Source organism: Cryptomeria japonica, chromosome 2 (genome assembly GCF_030272615.1).
Source record: "Cryptomeria japonica chromosome 2, Sugi_1.0, whole genome shotgun sequence".
Classification (NCBI taxonomy): Eukaryota; Viridiplantae; Streptophyta; class Pinopsida; order Cupressales; family Cupressaceae; genus Cryptomeria; species Cryptomeria japonica.
The window spans coordinates 373,844,120-373,862,554 of NC_081406.1; the positions used below are offsets into that span (position 1 = coordinate 373,844,120).

The 18,435-nt window shown below is 40.3% G+C and overlaps 1 protein-coding gene across 3 annotated transcripts in view; it reads right to left on the reverse strand.

The window, feature by feature from the left end:
* The window catches only part of LOC131050527 (phosphoglycerate kinase, cytosolic), a 298,967-nt gene that overhangs the window by 171,045 nt on the left and 109,487 nt on the right, over positions 1 to 18,435 (reverse strand). For 2 of the 3 annotated variants that reach the window (XM_057984724.2, XM_057984727.2), the window contains one exon: positions 8,033 to 8,284. The exons of the other annotated variant lie outside the window; for it this stretch is intronic. In XM_057984724.2, the coding sequence (XP_057840707.1) occupies positions 8,033 to 8,284 (252 nt within the window). The remainder of the gene's footprint in view (positions 1 to 8,032; positions 8,285 to 18,435) is intronic. 3 annotated transcript variants of the gene reach the window in all.

Genomic DNA, 18,435 nt, shown 5'->3' on the forward strand with positions numbered 1-18,435 from the left:
GAAGCTGCGGACCTGGAATTAGCAGTAAAATGTCAAAACGGCGTTGTCCTGCAAATTTGAGCAAAAGTTGACGGGACGATGGCGCCCGACGTGCACACGGTCCTCCGAAAAATCCGCGAAACGAAGGGGGATCTGTTCGTCTCTGCACAAGGATTCCAGATCTTCAATTTCAACCGCGTACCTGCAACCTACACACAGAAAAGCGAAGACGATTGGGGGGTTAGGGATTAGGGGTTTGCCTTAGGTCAAACCCCGGTTTTGGAATTAACCAAGAAATGAGAAGTACTGTAAATGTAAATGACTGTAATGTAAAACAAGTACTAGTACCTTGTTGTAAGGATGTTTGTATCCTTATATGCGAAGGTATAGATGTTGTTGTTTGTTGTATGTTGTATGTTGTAGTATGTGATCTCCTCTTCAATGGTTGAATCCTTGTCTTGAATGCAACACCTAGCCTTGAATGGAGACTTAGAATGATCAATTGCTTGAAGGAATGCTTGAATGCTTGAATGCTTGAATATCGTTTCCACGTCTTGTACACTTATCCTTCCTCATTTTTTTTATCTACCCAAATGGGAGAGGAAAATGTAGTTTATATACTTGTCAATTAGGGTTAAAAGACTGATTTTCCCGACCTTAGGCCGACCAGGAAATGTTATTTTCCAATTTGCAAACAAAAAGGCCCGAAGTCCCATAGGAGACCGGGCCCAAAATAGGGCCAGGGACCAGGGCGCTGGGCGCTCTGGTCCCACCTCCCGGGACAGCAGGGTGCAAGGAGGATCAGGCCAGGGTGCTGAGAAATGCAGTTTTTGATGTCATGAGCAAGTTTCGGGGTCTCCATTCAGGTTCAGTGTTGCGTCGCCATCGTGAAGACCCAAATGTGGTCGAAATTGCAAGTGTCGCAATTTTAGGACGCTACAACGGTTAACCATTAATTTATAATTTTATAATGGCAAATAAAACTGGTTCAACTTCAGGATCTACCTCATCAGTAGATGCATGCCCATTTGGATATGTAGGCACTCATCCTAAAGGTGCTAGAGATGGATCTTGGAAGTATGATGGCAAATAAAATTGGTCCAATTTCACAATCTACCCCATCAATAGATGCATGCCCATTTGGATATGCAGCACTCATCCTAAAGGTGCTAGAAATAGGGCTTGGAAGTATGCCTTTGAAGGACCAAAACTTGGGTCGGTAATATGCATTAAATGTGAAAGATTATTTCATGGAGGCATAAACTGCCTCAAATACCACCTTACAGGCATCAAGACACATGATGCTACGGTATGTCCTGGGGCCACAGAAGAAATAAAAAGAGACATTAATGCCATGCTTGCAGCTAGGGAAGAGAAAAAGTTGCAAAGGGAGAGGGCAAAACTAGCCATGAGAGCAACCACAGCTAAAATCTCAAGGTGCTTCAATTGACCTTGAAGAAGAAGAAGAAGCACTTTAGGGCATAGTGGGCTCTCGTCGTGGTCCATGTATCCGCAATCCCAACACCACCTCGGCCACCACTTCAGCATCTTCTAGTAGAGCACTTGCTGCATCACCATCAGTGCCATAGTCTATAGGTAATTATTTTGTGCCCAGGAACACACTTGGGGCACAACCATCATTAGAGGCAACTGGATGAAAGAGGGAGGTGCATGAGAAAACAAACATTGCATGTGCTAGCTTTTTGTACAACAACATCCCATTCAATGTGGCAAACAATTCTTATTGGCTTAATTTGGTTACCGCATTAACAATTTCAGGATAAAGATATAAGGCCCCTTCTCGCAAGGACTTAGGTGGGAATTTAGTAACTTAGTCTACTTGATTTCATTTTAAAATATTTTTCTAATTTTTAAATAAAAATTGTGTGCTAAGACCTAATTTCACATTGTACTTGTAGGTTGCTCACAAATGAATTGATAGAAAAAGAGAAATGGTGGAAGAACAAAGAAAAGATAGAAAAAATATGGCTGCACTATTCTTTCCAATGGGTGGACAGATGGCAAAAACCGCACCATAATTAATCTTTCGGTTGCTTGCAAGAACAATGTGGTGTTCTTGAAATCAGTGGATAACTCCAACAAGGTGAAAAATGTTGAAACTTTGACTCTAATGTTGGACCAAATTGTCATGGACGTGGGAGTTGACAATGCGGTGCAAATAATTACGAATAATGCAACATATGTGGCAGCAAGTAAAATTCTCCAAGAGAGACACCCCACTCTTTTTTGGACACCTTGTACAACACATGTCCTTCACCTTCTTTTGGTGGACATAAGAAAACTTGATTGGGTGACACTAATTGTAGAAGATGCAAGGAGGATCACAAAATATATCTACAATCACCCTTGGGTTCAAAACTTGATGAGAGAACACACCCAAGGGAAAGAATTGGTAAGAGCGGGTGTCACAAGGTTTGCAACAATTTTCTTAACGTTGCAAAGCATTCTTGGTGCATTGACGGCTTTGAAACAAATGTTTGTGAGTCAAGCATGAATAGACTCACCTTATTCAAAGAAGCCTGGAGGAGAGGGTGTTGCATGCATAGTCTTTGACAACCTATTTGCACAAATAGCTACAAAGACTGTGAAGGTAACTTCAAAACTTGAATATTTAATTATTCTTGATTCAAATCTCTCATTATTAATTTGTAACTTCAATAATTAATCTCTTTGTAATTTGTATTTTTCAATTGCAGGTGTCAGAGCCCTTGGTTAGAGTTCTCTGCTTGGTAGATGGGGATCAAACCCCAATAGGGTATGTTTAATAGGCCATGGATAGGGCCAAGGAGTATATCAAAAATTACTACAAGGGGGGTAGACTCAAATTTGATCCCATCTAGGAAATTATTGATAAGAGATGGAATAATCAGCTCCACCAACCCATTCATGCAACAGGGTACTACCTCAACCCTCATTTATGTTAGACGATTCTTAATCAAATCCCAATGGAGAGGTCATGGAGGGCCTCACTACATGCATTCAAAGGATGATGACTGAGGTTAAGGTGAGAGACCTTGTTGTGGCCGAACTCCAAAATTACGAGGAAGAAAGGAGTAAGCTATTCTCTTCAGAGTTGGCCAAGAGAGGAAGAACCACTCAAACCCCAGGTATAATATTTGGAAACTAAAGTAATTGATAATTTGATAAAATAAGTTTTCACTTTTCACTTTGCTTTCTAACTTTTCAATATTTTATTTTGCAGATGCTTGATGGCAAAGTTGGGGTGGAAATACCCCAAATCTAAAAAAAATTGCCCTTAGAATCTTATGCCAACTTTGTAGTTCATCTAGTTGTGAGCGCAATTGGAGCTTGTTCGAGGCCATCCACACGAAGAACAAGAGCAAGTTAGCTCAAAAACACCTCAATGACCTTTTCTTTGTGCAATATAATCTTTGATTGCATATAAGGAAGGTCGAGGAAACACCAACTGGTCCAATTGATTTGGATGATATAGATTCTTATAGTGATTGGACTTCACAGGAGCAACCTCCATTGTTTATCGAGGATGACATCTATGATTTGAAGAGGTAGGCTATGGAGGAGGGGGATGGATTTGGATTCACACTAGATGACATTGAGGAGGATGAGGAGGATGAGGAGGATGAGAATTCATTGCTAGTGCCAGGAGCAGCTAGAGGTAAAGCTACAAATAGGATGGAGGTCGACCCACAGCCAGTCATACAGAGCGAGGAGGCACAGGCACAACAGACTTCTAAGACTAGACCCTCTAGTTCTACCTCTCCCCTTGTTTTTACTAGAGTTGGGAAGAGAAAGATGTAATTGTATTGATGTATTTACTTTTAGTTTTACAAAAACTATTAACTATTTTTCTTCCAACCATCACCATTCCTCACGAGGATGTGATTTTGTACCCGCTTTGCATTTAAATCAATTAAATATATCTAGATTCACCTTGTTTCTTTTGTGTACTCATTTATTGACTAATTGGATGCATCTCATTGAATTTTGCAAAAAAAAATGCATTTCTAATTAAATTTAAGCAATTTTTTAAGTTCTTGAGTTTCTTGCCGAGTTTTTGTAGAGTTTTTTTTTCGAGCCTTGGCAAGTTTTTGGTTTTGTTGCGTAGTTCAACTATGGCCCCAACAGTTAATGCTGATTTTGACAAAATCAGTTAATGAGCTGATTGATTTTCAGCACTTGCATGTTTTATGGCAGCAAAATGTGGAAGATTCTTCAAACATGGTTCAATTATATCTAACTTCTACATTGGTGAGTAATGGTTATTGAAATCATTCCATGTTGCGGGTTAATTAATTTTCCAATACTAAATTGATGATTCAAGTTTCTTGTGTGAATTGGTGTAGTCAAGACCAATGAAGCAATGGTCTGCAAAAAATCGTGATTATACCCAATTAATCCTAAATCCTTGAGCTAGCCGATTTATTCCTCGAAAAAATCCCGATTCATGAAAAAATCCTTGACCAAGAGTTGACCCAATTTTTAAAGTTTTTTTGCATTTAAATCATGTTAAATCATGTTAAATCATGTTAAAAACCCTCAAAATGGCAAAAAAGTGAAAAAAAATCATTGTAAAAACTTGCAAAACCCTAAAAAACGCGTGAAATTACTGAATTGCTTAGAAATAGGGTTGGTCTGAGACAAAATCAAAGTCAATGTGGAATCAACGTTGAAGAAGTTTGTTATTTTGTCCATTTTCCAGGGATTCATCATTCCACACACTTCACTTGTTCAAACCCATGAGCTCAACAACCCAACAAAGGTAGAAAGCCCACGAGCTCAGTGGCCCAGTAGGGGTTTGAACCTTGATGCCTACCTCACCAATGGACTTTTTTGTAATGTCCCTACTAGTTAGAGATCACTGTCCTGCAAAACAGAATGTTAGAATACAACAAATATATATATAACTAATCTAACTTGCAATTAAACTTCAATTACTTAATTAACACTAATCTCAATTCTTATTTAATAAAAAGGATACGAGTGCAGTACTGGGACATGTCCTTAGGCGGCTGTGAGGCTCGCCTTCTTGGAACCCATCTTGGTTCCAAGCCATACCAGGAAATCGAAGGTTAATTCGATTCCTGTCTTGGATGTAATTTCTTACACCCAAGCCATACCAAGAAATCGAAGATTAATTCGATTCCTGTCTTGGATGTAATTTCTTACACCCAAGCCATACCAAGGAAGACCATCATATATGATCAATTCCTTGCCTTGGATGATGCATCTCATCATCCAAGTCTACCAGAGAGGACCGGCCAGATCCGTCTCTTCTTGGATGAACTTTGTCAACCAAGCCATAACATATATGCATATAGATATTCAGTATATACTACCTACCAGGGATTATCATAATCCCTCCATTAGGCTAGGGGAATTTCCCCCCTATAGCCTCCATCATATAGTCACATCAATCATATTACATTTTACAATTCATTATCATTTTTCATTCCATAATTTACTTGTACATTTACATATTCCTTAATCCTCTTTATTGATCCTAGATATACATAAATATTCTGCATGCATCCCTATATTTATTGCTACACACATAAGTAAATATTGAGTAATATATATATTCGTAAATATGCCTTAATATATGTGTGTGTGTGGCACACACGTCCACACACATATATACCCTATGACCCATAACACCTCTTACCTGTTCGCAGTCCGCAGCCTGCTGTTTGAAGTGCGTAGATGTAGGTTGTCATCTGCAGATTGAAGACTATAGTTTTAGTTCCGTACTTTCCGTCCTTCCCTCCTATTCGCCTCCTTTACTCCATGGAAGTCTTCTTTATACCACGTGGTGGGGGAGGGTCGCGACCCACCACGGGGTCCCTTCCGCAAGAAGGGGCATGACGATGGTCGCAGCCCCCGTCCCACCACTCCCCGCGGGGGGGGGCCACCGTGGTGTCCTTTATACTATGTCGTTGTTTTCATAGTTAAACTTTCGTTTATACAAAGTTTTATTTCCATTAACATTTTAATTTAATAATACTTTTTCTTTATTATTTTATATATTAAATATATTAACATTTTAATCATTTATTTATATTAACTTTTATTTAACATAAATTAACAATATCTAATGATTTATTTCTTATTTTAATATATTAACATTATTTAATATATTAACATCATTTTAATAATTGACTTTATCACATTTCAAAAATAAATATTAATATATATTAATTAAATAATTTATTTAATAAATAAATAAATTTCAAATAATCATTTGTTAATCATTATATTAATCAATAGTAATACTTGCCTCATTTAGGCTATATATAACGATCAAGGAGGGGACATGACATTTTTCTACCACAACACTAAACATTCAAAGACATATTTAATATATATAGATATAGATATATGATTTTTTATTTATAAAATATATAGTTAATTTTTTCCTCAAACAAAGACATACAATTCATTATGTGAGCAATATATCAAAGTGCTCCATGAAATAGATTTGAATGACAACAAACAAGCTTACATAGTTGTAATAAAAGATCCTCCAACACATAATCATTAAAATTTGTCTCCACCTAAAATAGTAGTTGCAAGCTGGTGTTGCCAAAATAGTAGTTGCAAGCTTGGTATTACCAAAACCCGTGACTTGCTAATCTTTTACTTTAGCTAAACAAATGCCTTTTGTTGAATTCTACCCCATATAAAAGACTTACCAATTGCCATCAGGGAATATAAAGCATTGCAACTATGGAATATGATTTGATAAGCTTTCTCAAATATTGAACTACCCCTAGAAAACTCCTTGCCTCAATCACAATGAAAGTCTTGGATCACTTCAAAATGGCTTCCACTTTTACTAAATTCCTAATGATTGTTGGATCTCTATCTGATAAATTTTGATCTCAGCTAGTTCATACAATTAGCTAATCTTTGATCTCAGACTTAGACAACTATTTGGTGTATTTGGTGACTGTCATTTTAAAAAGTTAAATGAATATTTGCCTATGTAATCAGCAATATGAATATAAACAACAAATATCTATTTTCTACGATTCATGGGTTAAACTCCTTGTCTCAATCACAATGAAGGTAAGTTAAATGAATATTTGCCTATGTAATCAGCAATCTGAATATAAACAACAAAATCTATTTTCTACAATTCATGGGTTAAACTCTATTTTATTTACTCTCTATATCTCTATGCTATGGAAATGCCCTTAAGTTTTAAAAAAACTGTAGTTTGTGTCTATTTTCAAATTTTTACGATTTTTTAAAATCCAATTGTTTTGTTTCCTTCTGCTAGGTAAAGTCAGGATTACAGGCAAGTTTGTGCCATTTTGTGAAACTTGGGGTTTTGACTGTTTTGCAAATTCGGGTTGATGGCGACTATAGGAGTCGGGGGGCAATTTCGGCAGATTAGGAGACTGTAAAAAGAAACAAATTTCATTTGTAGAGCTCTCCTTCTTCCTGGAGACAGACCAAACTGAAACGGGGGGCCTCTATCTAAAATGGGGTGGGGTGTGAATAACGCACAACAATACGCAATTGGAAGATATGGACAATCAATACAATGAAGAGTATTAGATACAATGCTGCACAAGTCAGCATCAGAGATATGAGGATGGCAGAGATCAATGCAATGGAATTGTATTGTGAGCTTTCCACATTACATTCACAATACCATAAGAGTCCAACACAACCCAAGTTGAATCCCATTAAAATGTATTGAATTGTTACAGTGGCTGCCCAAGCCTGCTTGAGCCTAATCTTGCAGCAAAACTGAAAACAAAAAACTGGACAGTGCAGTACAAAGTCCTTTTTGCTAACAACATTTACAAAAAATAGCAGTTGAGTTCTTGGATATCCATCATTGAACATCAGTCACAATTGTAAAACTTTATTGAACTTCTTAGAGGAAAACAAAAACACATTGACTTTAATATCACTTGTCAATAATTTAGATCTAAATACCAAAATACATTGTTTTCCTGACACTCAATGTTTTAAGATGCCGTAAATCACATTAATGTAATTAGCAACAATATATGGAAGAAAAAATGATGAGGAAACATACACGATCTAGAGCTGCAACTCCAGCAAGCGTATTTCCTTTCAAAAATTCCAAGACAGCAGCCCCATGTTTAAAAATTGGATGAACTAAAGACAAACATGATGCTTCTTTGAGAAAATTGTAAGCTTCCTTCCCAATAACGATAATGGTACATCCACTTGCTTTAAGTTGACTCAAAAATCTCATGAAATGTAGTGACACGTGGTACTGATTCTGTGAAGGCCAGACTGTGACAGGACCAATCCAGAGGGTTGTCTGTAATTATTTATAAGATAGACTAGGGATCAGTGAGTGGGATATACACAAGTTCCTGTCAAAGCTAAGAAAAATAGAAAGATTCCAAAATTTTCAATGTTTTCTTTTCCTCAGTGTTAAGGCATGCAACCTTAAGCAAAATCTTATACAATATCTTGCTAGTAATGCAGCTGAATAACTGCTACCACAGTTGCACCTATTAAAGATAGTACAATAGAACTCAAACATTTCAATGATTTTGTATTAACGTCTTTTACTAGGGAATGTACCTCATAATGTCCAAATCAAGTTTAGAAGGCTCCATATACTTTTTTATACATATAGATGAGTCAGCCACAAAATAATGGATGACCACCAGTAAACTGTTTAAAACCTTTTTCAGTTTCTTTTTCACAGGCTTTATTTTGAAGTCTCAATATTGTAATGCAATCAAATTCATGTCCTTGCGGAAGTCAGGAAATATATATGAAGCGAAACATATAATAATTCCAGTTGATTAACGTACAGGATGTTGAAACAGCTTTTCAAATGAAATCTACAATGACAAGCTAAGCATGCAAACAAACTGTGGCACACAGGGATAGCCAAATATATATATATATATATATATATATATATATAGAGAGAGAGAGAGAGAGAGAGAGAGGAACTGTAAACCCACACTGTGACCGATCTGCCTATGATGGGTTGTTGAAATTGAAATCAAAGAACTAATGCATATAAATTACTGAAATGGATAATAAGACTGTAAAAATACAATAAATAATAAATTCAAAGGAAGTACTTTTTCTGCAGGAAAAATATTGTCATGGCCCATAAGTATTAGAAAACAAATATTAAGTATAAAAGGCGAAAGAAGAAATAGGTCAATGAACAAATTCAAAAACCTACAATGTGAATAGTTTTTTAAGAGAACTTAATTCTAAATTTTATCTAGCTTTGATGTAGTTAATAATATGCTATTGTTGTTTTAATATATTTGTAACTAAATTAATAAAGCCATATTTGACAGAAATATATTAGCTAGAAAAAGTAGAAATATGCAAGAAACTGAATTCCTGTTTACTTTCAAATTGGAATACTTCATATATATAATTGTATGGACAAGATTTATGTCTGATGCTTGTAAGTTCCTCTATTGTGAGATGAAGTGACCACTTACTTCCACAATAGAAGAGAGTCAATACTAATCTTATAGATTGGGATGTACTTTATTCTTATCGTTGTAACAAAGCTGGTTTCAACCCTACGGCAAGATGATACTTTACCTCTGTACAATACGAGGGTTAGGTTTGATCCTGGAGAAAGCTGATAACAGTATAATATAGCTATTATCATGCCAAATTCCTAATTATTCTAACACCCTTATTATTACAAGGTATAGAGATGGCGAGTTTGATTCATGAAAAATTGGTGAGTAATATGATAATACAATGCCAGTGGTGAATGTCAAACATTGTCTATCTACTTTAGGTTGGGTCATGGTCATATTCAGCTTCTCATCTTAAGAGTTTAGTAGAAATGTCATATATTCCATTCCCTTATATTGGAGCTGGTTCCATAATTATGCTAACAATATATTGCTTGTGCACATGCATTCACAAACACACTTTTGTCATTAGCAATCAATATATGAATTGTTGCAATCATGCTAAAATCAAATATCATTTATCATTAGCAATGGGTACTTGAGTATTCAGTGACCAAGGGGTTGACGTCTCAAATACGATTAGAGTTTCTAAATTGACTATCAAAGGAGGCAATATTGTCTTGATTTGCCGTAAACACTTGCAATTCGTGGGAGTTAAAGAAAAGCTTTTGGGGTGCAAGACTAGGAAGAATATTATCCAATGAATATAATTCGCCTTAGTTGTAGAAGTTGGGAAAAACATGGAGTTCAAAGCAATAAAATAATATTCTCAAATTAGGAAGAATCCATTGTTCATTTCTTGTAAAGTTAGATGTATCTTCAAGACCAGATATAGATTGCAAAATAATAAACAAAGAAGATAAGATGTAATAGTTGCCCATTAAGGTATTGACATGCTATTCCTTTGTCATCACCCAAAGTAGAATACGGAGATATCATCCAATGTTGCCAAGTTGACTTGAATAATAATAGATGTCTAAGTAAATTAAGAAATGGTGCTGCCATTCTTCATTACTAATTCTACCGAGAGAAATACATCCGGTCAAGAACTGATTAAATAATTAATTAATGTTGTTAGTAATAAAGGAGGAGGTATGATTTGACTTTGGGTTGCAAACTCTTCATTCATGACTCGGCTAGACTTTTTTAAGGGGACAGTACATGGTTGGTCGTGGAATAAGTATAGTTCTACAGATTCATCCAATCCTAAGTGTAAGGTTTTGAAGACCATTTTGGGCAAAGTCAATGAAGATTATTGTTGTTTATTCAAGTCAAACACTTTCAGATTGAAGGTGTTGAGTTTCCTAGTTAGTTGTGTGATTTTTAGTCTTCAAACAGGCTCCAATTAGTTCCAAACAAGGTTGTGGATGTTCTTCTTGATCATTTCTAGTTTTAGAAGGTTCCTGGACCACTTCAAACACTTGCAAGTGGCTCTAAACTTTTCCATAATTATTCAGAGATATAAGAACAATGTAATGTCTACTGTGACAGTCCATTTATGCAAATAAAGGTCAAAAAATTAGGTCCTCTACCTCTGCATTTTTCTAAATCAGATCTTTCTATAAAAACATCTTTGTAATCTGAATGTAGCAGCATCTTTTCTATCTAATATTATATCATTGTGGTCTTTTCATTTCAAGCTATGCTTTATCATTAACAGTAGAACACATAGTTACAAGACTCGGACTTGGCGAAGGTGACTCAACTCGAGACTTGGGACTCGGCAAAAAAACTCAACGCAAACTCGGCAAAGTGAAAAACCCAAGAAATTTAAACTTTTTTCATGCACCCTTTATTAAATAAACCTTAAAGACAGAAGAACGTCATCAAATAGAAGCTAATTTGATCACATACACAAATATACATCGATCACAAGTATAAATGCAAATTGTATCTCAAGGAAATTACATATTTAGATATATAAATATTGCCAAATCTATACAAAACTCAAAAATGACATCAAATGTTCCAAACAAATATCAAAACAATAACTACAATTCTATAGCTCAGATGAGCCTGCATCGCTCCTATGAATGCATCTAAGGTAGGTCTTGGATGATGCAATGGCCATGATCTCTGCTTGTGACTCCATGCCACCCTCACTAACATCAGTTGTGCCTATGTCTGCCCATTCTCTATCCTCCTCTGCCATGGGTATAGCCTCACCCTCTCTATCTACTTGGTCAACCCAATCAAGGTACTTGTCACTAAAGACAGGATCCATAGCCTCAGTGATCCACTCAGATTCTAAATCGATCTCCTCTAGTGTGATTAGGGTGGAGTAATGCTCCAAAACATGTCTATGTCAAAGACAAGGGTTGTAATGAACATAGACTAGATCATTCGACCTCTCCACAGATAGTCTATTGTACCTCTTGGAGTGTATGTGCTTAAACATACTCCAATTGCACTCAAAACCCAAAGAACTACATGGTTGGCTCAATATGTGAATAACTATCGTTTGAAAATTTGGTGTTTTAGCACCAAATATTTTCCACCATCTATCTAAGATGAGAAAAAGAAAAAAAAATCAATCTCATTTCCAACTTCAAGTTTCAAGTTTCAAAATTTATTAATAATATAGAAAGAGGAAAAATTTCTTACATTTTTAAACCTAAATTAAGCCCTTAAATATATTTTTACCTAGCTGCAATTTCGTTTGATTACCTTTGCACATTTGACAAGAAAAGAGCTCTCCTTATGCATTAGAAACGGCCTCTATCTCATGGACCATATGGTTGGTATCACCAAGTGACATCCACTCTATCACTAAGTAGAGCCCATTAAGAACCTCCTCATCCACTTTGAAATCAAAGCAGAATTAAAATATCAGATTGAGGAAATGAGTGGCTGCATGGAGGGGCTTTGTTTGCCTCATACAGGTAAATGATTAAATGCAGACAGTAAATGCACAGAACATAATGGAAATATATTAAATAACCAGTCTCTGTATTAATTCAACAGTCCATGTACATCAAGTGCTTATAACATTACTTCAGACACAACTATCATGATGATACTAAGAAGGAACGGTATGCAATATATAATACCCGAAGGGGTGCGACCAACCGTCGCGTCCAACTGCCCTTCGGGACGACTAACTAACTGACTGTCGTAATTCATTATTACCGACGACAACATAAACAAAATATTGCAACATAACATAATGATTATTCCTGGCAACATCATCCCCCCCAAGAAAAGAAGTCATCTCCGGACGACTTAATACAAAATAGAGATGACATTAAACAAAACCAAGGTAGAGAACTGCAGGAACTGCGAACGCTAGTCGAGCGTGAAACTCATACACCTGCTGCATCCTCGCCTGAAAACCCTTTTCTGCTACCATCCGGTGCTCAAGTGCGGATTTCACCATTAGTGCTTCCTTTGACATCACAGTCCTCCTATGCCTAAACCAAACTTGTCTACAAAACATGCTTTTCAGTCTCAGCCTCCATCAACTGCTACTCAAATGATACTGTCTCCCTAGCCAATTTGTCCTCGATAGCCACCCGCGCTGCCCTCTTGGCATCCAACCTCCTGGGTACGCTGAGCTAAGTCTCACGCTAGTACTGCCTCCAACCTGGTGGTCAGCTCCTCCCGAGCCCTCTGTGCATCCACCAAGGCAACCTCACGTCCAGCCGAGACATACTCTGAGTTCCTCAAAGCGTACCATTCATGCCTGGAAGTGGCCACAACCTTCTGGCACAAAGACTAGGAGACACCTCAAATCCTCCATCACACTCCCCAAAGGCTGATAACTGAACTGAATAACTCTCTGGTGCTGTATGACTTCGCGTTCTTGCAATGCCTTCCCTCAAACTCTGTTTTTTCGCAACCTCCAAATTCGTCTCCCTCTACGGCTTATGACTTCCCCGCCAATGCTTAGCTGCAGGCTTCTTTCTCACAGTATGGGACAACCCAACACTTATCATGACTTCTCTGATGCCCTTCGCCCAACTCCAAAAAGTGTATTGCAACTCAAAAATAAACTGGGGGTCTGGGGGCAGTGCCCCCAGCGGGGTCGAGGGGCAACTCCCCTAGCGGGGTCCGGGGGCAGTGCCCCCAGCGGGGTCGAGGGGCAACTCCCCTAGCGGGGTCCGGGGGCAGCATCAGAACCACACGAAAGTCCATGGCACGCATCATTTCTGTGATATTTTAAGATGTCAAAACCCTTCTTCACCACTCTAATATTTTCAGCGTCCTGGCTCCAAATGTCATCGAATGATTTTTCAATCTGATCGTCGTCGTTTTTTTTTGTTTATTTTTCCTGTAATGTCCCCGATGGCACCCCAGCCATACAACCTCCCAGTACGGATCACCCCATACGGAATACACGACCAACCGTCTACCATACACACTGTACGGGCCCCCTTTTGCACGCCGAACGCTTAACTACCTCCTGGATGGCTGTGTATGGCTACGTATGCCTTCCTGTGCTTGTGCGTTGTGTTGTTGGGCGGAGTGCATGTTTGTGTGCCTGTGCGTTTGGGGCTGCTGCGTGTTTTATTTCTTGCGTGGTATCCACCGCACGGTGGTCCCACCGCCGGTGTTGCCATCACATTGTGGTTCCACCGCCGATGGCCCCATCGTCGGTGTTGCCACCGCACGGTGGTTCCAACGCCGGTGGTCCCACTGTACGGTGATTCCACCGTGGTTCTCTTCTTTTTTTCTTTTTTTTCTTTTGTCCCTTTGTTTTTTTTTTGTTTTTTTTTAAGTGTCCAGATTCAGCTCGAGTTTCGTGCCTCTGGGATCGCCCTTTCTTGGTTTGCCTCGCTCGAGAGTCTCCCACTTCGTTCCCATGCCTCTCGAGTCGCCTGCCCAGCCTCTCAGGTCCCCTTCCATCCTATCGGGTTCTCCTCCGGACTCTCGAGTGTCCTTCCGGCCTCTCAGGTCCCCTGCGCGCTTCTCGTGGTAGGGTTTCAATTTGGATCCGTTGGTGGCAAGTCTATTTTCAATGGCCATTCGAAGACCTGGAACCACAAATTCTACAGGGACCACGGTCTCCTTCCCGTACATAACAAGAAGAAGAATAATAAAGATTTTGAAGGCTGCGGCCTTCCACACAGGGTTCCAATCGTTGCCGACACAAATGATCTTAGGATTATCTATGTCACCGAGGCTTGGGGCATCTCCCTTCCAATATTCTCTGTATTCCAGCAAGTACACCTCCTCTGTTGCTTGCTCTGGTTCCTCTACTTCGAGCCTGTAGCTTTGGAACATTTCGTAATCCTCCATCTGCCAGTGGAAGAGCCCGTTCAATGACCCCGTCTCATCCTCGGAGCACTCTCCTAGTTTGAGAATCCCTTCGTCTTTGGGCTCCTTGCAGCCCCGTCCTTCGTCCCTCAGGTCGCCTTTTCCTTCACCCTCCGATTCCGAAGATGATGCCAGTTCCTCGCTGACAACCTGGGTCCTCAAATCAATGGTGTACTTCCGCCCCCCTTTCTCCATAGAAAAGGTGTTCTTTTTCCAGTCGTGGTTCACCTTTGCTGTAACCATCCACCCTCTGCCTAAGATGGCGTCGTACCCCTTCTTCTTGAGTGGGATTACCACAAAATCTAGTATGAAGGGTTGTGTGCTGATGGTGACCGGCTGGGCCATCAGGGTGCCGAGTGGCTTGATGCCGTGTTGGTTTGCACCTACCAAGTTGAACGTGGGTGGCCATAGTGTTGGCTTCCCCAGCTTCTTCACGTATCCTCTGGCAGTACATTCACCCTCGAACCTCCATCCACGATGGTGTCCTTGAGGATAGCCCCGAGAATTCCCATCTCTACTACAACAGGATGCTGACCACTATTTAAGGCCAACAACATTGGGTCAGCAGAGGGGCTGACCGGAACTTCTGCTCGTGTGGCATGCAAAGTTGCCTAAGCAGTGGTTTGTATGGAACTAAAAATGGTGGTTCTTAGCTATGGCATTGTTTCTAGAAGGTCCTTTACCCTTATAGGTACTTCCATCTGCAATACTTGCCCAATGATGTTATTTTCAGCTTCCGTACGGGATGATGTACTCACCACCTTGTTGTTCCGTCGTTCGGCCGTCATCTCACGTCCAATATTGGCCTTTGCCTCCCGTAATCTCTCCTTCTCCGTACGGGGGTCAGGATAAGTGGCCTTTTTCGTCTGAGCGCGGGTGATCGCCAGTACTTCTTTCTCACCAGTCTTCTCAGCCTTCTCAATGTTGAGGAGATTAACCCCTGCCTTTGGGCAATTTGCGTCCTCATGGTCGCTTGGCCCACACCATCGACAGAGGTGCTGAGGGGTGGCTTCCTTCATGCAATCACGGGTGAAGTGCCCCCAATGATTACAGGCCCTACATTGGATCATTGGCCGACCCTTGGCGTCATACTGGATACAGCTTCCGTTATTGTTATTGTTGTTATTCCTTCCGTCACCGCGTCTGTTGTCCCGGTAACCTCAAGATGATGTTGTTGTGTTGGTTTGCTGGGTCGTACCCGCTAGTGCGGATGTTGTGGCTTGCTCAGTGAACAACACTTGGCTCATTTGCTTACTTCGAGTTTTCATGTTGTATGGGCATTCCTTGATGGAGTGTCCCATCACTTGGCAAATTTCACAAAATGCCCTCTTCGGGTAGATGCCCTTTGTGTGACCTTCTTCCTTACAATGAGTGCACCACACGTCTTCGTTTTTGCTCGTGCTTCCTTTCATGTTCTTAAATTCCTTCAACATACGGTGCATATCCTTTTGAAGCGCTTGCACCTTCTTACTTGATGATTTGTCACTACTGCTTTCTCCCGAGGACTCCTCTTCTCCTGAGGACTTGTCCTTTTTCTTCCGCGATGTTTTGTCTTCACTTTCCAAGTCCATCGCACGATTGTATGCGTCATCCTATGAGGTGGGCGGTACAATTTTCATCTTCCTCCGCAAGGATTACTGCAACCCTTCCACGAACCATCTCTTCTTTAGTCCATCAGCCGACTGGTTCTCCATCTTCCCCAGTAATTCCTTTAATCGTCGGCTGTATGTTCGCATTGTTTCGTGCTTTCCCTGCTTTGTACTTAGTATCTCCGCCACGATCTCATTATCATCTAGAAGGAGTCGAAACTCCTTCTCAAAAGCTTTCAGTAGGTCATCCCATGTTCCCACCTTTGTTTTGTCCACATCAGAGTACCAATCAATGGCTACTCCTCTCAGGGTGGCAGGGAACTGCACCAGCCAATCCGCTTTGTCAACTACCCCGTTGGCTGACCATATTGTCTCACATGTACGACAGTGTCGTACGGGGTCATCGTTGCCATCTCCATTGAATTTAGGCAACTTTTGTTTGCCCGCCATCGAGGGGGGTCGTCTTCCTGGAGGTGGTTGTGGTTGCGTCTGTGCGTCGCTCCCTCCGGCGCCGGTGGTGTGTCTTGCGTGGGTGACTGGAGGTACGGTGCTTTGCCTACTGTGTGTGGCACCTGCAACTGTACGGTTGTCCTCCCCTCCATTCTCACCCGCACCCACTCCTGGCTCCCTCTGGTGATCCTCACTTCGCGGCATAAGGGATAAGTTTCTAAACTGATCCCGAGTCTCTTCAACTAGATTCCACTGTAACCTTGTTTCCTCCAGAAACTCTTCGTGGCTCCGCACCCTACGATGTTCTGGCAACGCGTAGAAATTTCCCTCGGCTTCTGCACCCTCCATGACACCTCCTTGGTTCCCTTCGGTAGGTCGTCCTTCGGCAAGTTGCCTCAACCTCTGTCTACGTTCTACTTGTTCTAGAATTAAGGCCCTCTACGCGGCCTCCCACTCGTCCGTTTCTGCTTTTTTATTTCTATCTTTATTCAATAGGTTGGGCATTAATTGCCGTACATTTCCATAATTCACAATACATAAACCAAAACGCGTCTTTATTAATTCATTTCGTCAGATACAACTCGTGTCAATGACACTTTTATTTGAATATATAAGGTTCAAGGTTCGATTCCTTCCTGGCCTGGTGCCATCCCGTTCCGCTTCCCGTCGACTGCTATCTTCGTACTATTGAAGGATCTGTTGGCGTCGCTCTTCCTGGGCAATCTCCTTCAGGCGAGCTTGTTGTGCCAACGATGCCTGTGCAAGCAACCGGGGAAGATGGTTCATCAACCGATTTACTGTCGGGCTAACCTCCAGCACTGTCCACATGGCACTTGGTGGGATTTCCGCCTCCGTGGCCTCTCGTCGGACGTATGTCTCGATGGCTACCTGGAGCAGAATTGAAAATTCCCTCGTCGCAGTGTCTTCTCCGTTGTAGAGCTCGGTTTGCGCGTCGTCGGCCTCTGGGTTTATCTCACCAATGGGTAGGCCCATCGTGTCCGTGCGCCATCCGCATCTTCCGTTCCCGAGTACGTCTAGGCAACGGCGCCAAATGTTTGCCTCATACGGGTAAACGATTAAATGCAGACAGTAAATGCACAGAACATAATGGAAATATATTAAATAACCAGTCTCTGTATTAATTCAACAGTCCATGTACATCAAGTGCTTATAACATTACATCAAACACAACTATCATGATGATACTAAGAAGGAAAGGTATGCAATATATAATACCCGAAGGGGTGCGACCAACCGTCGCGTCCAACTGCCCTTCGGGACGACTAACTAACTGACTGTCGTAACTCATTATTACCGACGACAACATAAACAAAATATGACAACATAACATAATGATTATTCCCGGCAACAGGCTTGTGAAGTTGGAGGTGCCTTATCCTATCAATGATCTCCCAAATGAGACAATACTTACCCTCAACTCCCTCATAGACTAATCTAATGGCCTCCTTGGCCCTATCCATGCCCTTATATATGTAGCCCATTGCAAGCTTCTCCCCATTAGCAACTCTAGGAGAACTACCAACAACTCGATGAACTGCAAATATTGTGAGCCATTAACTTAAGTGTGAATGAAAATAAGCAAATAAAAGAAAAATATGAATAAAAATTAAAACATAATGTAGAATTAAATTTTACCTTCACCATCTCTACACAAGGTACCCAAAAGTTTGGCTCCACAAAAATGG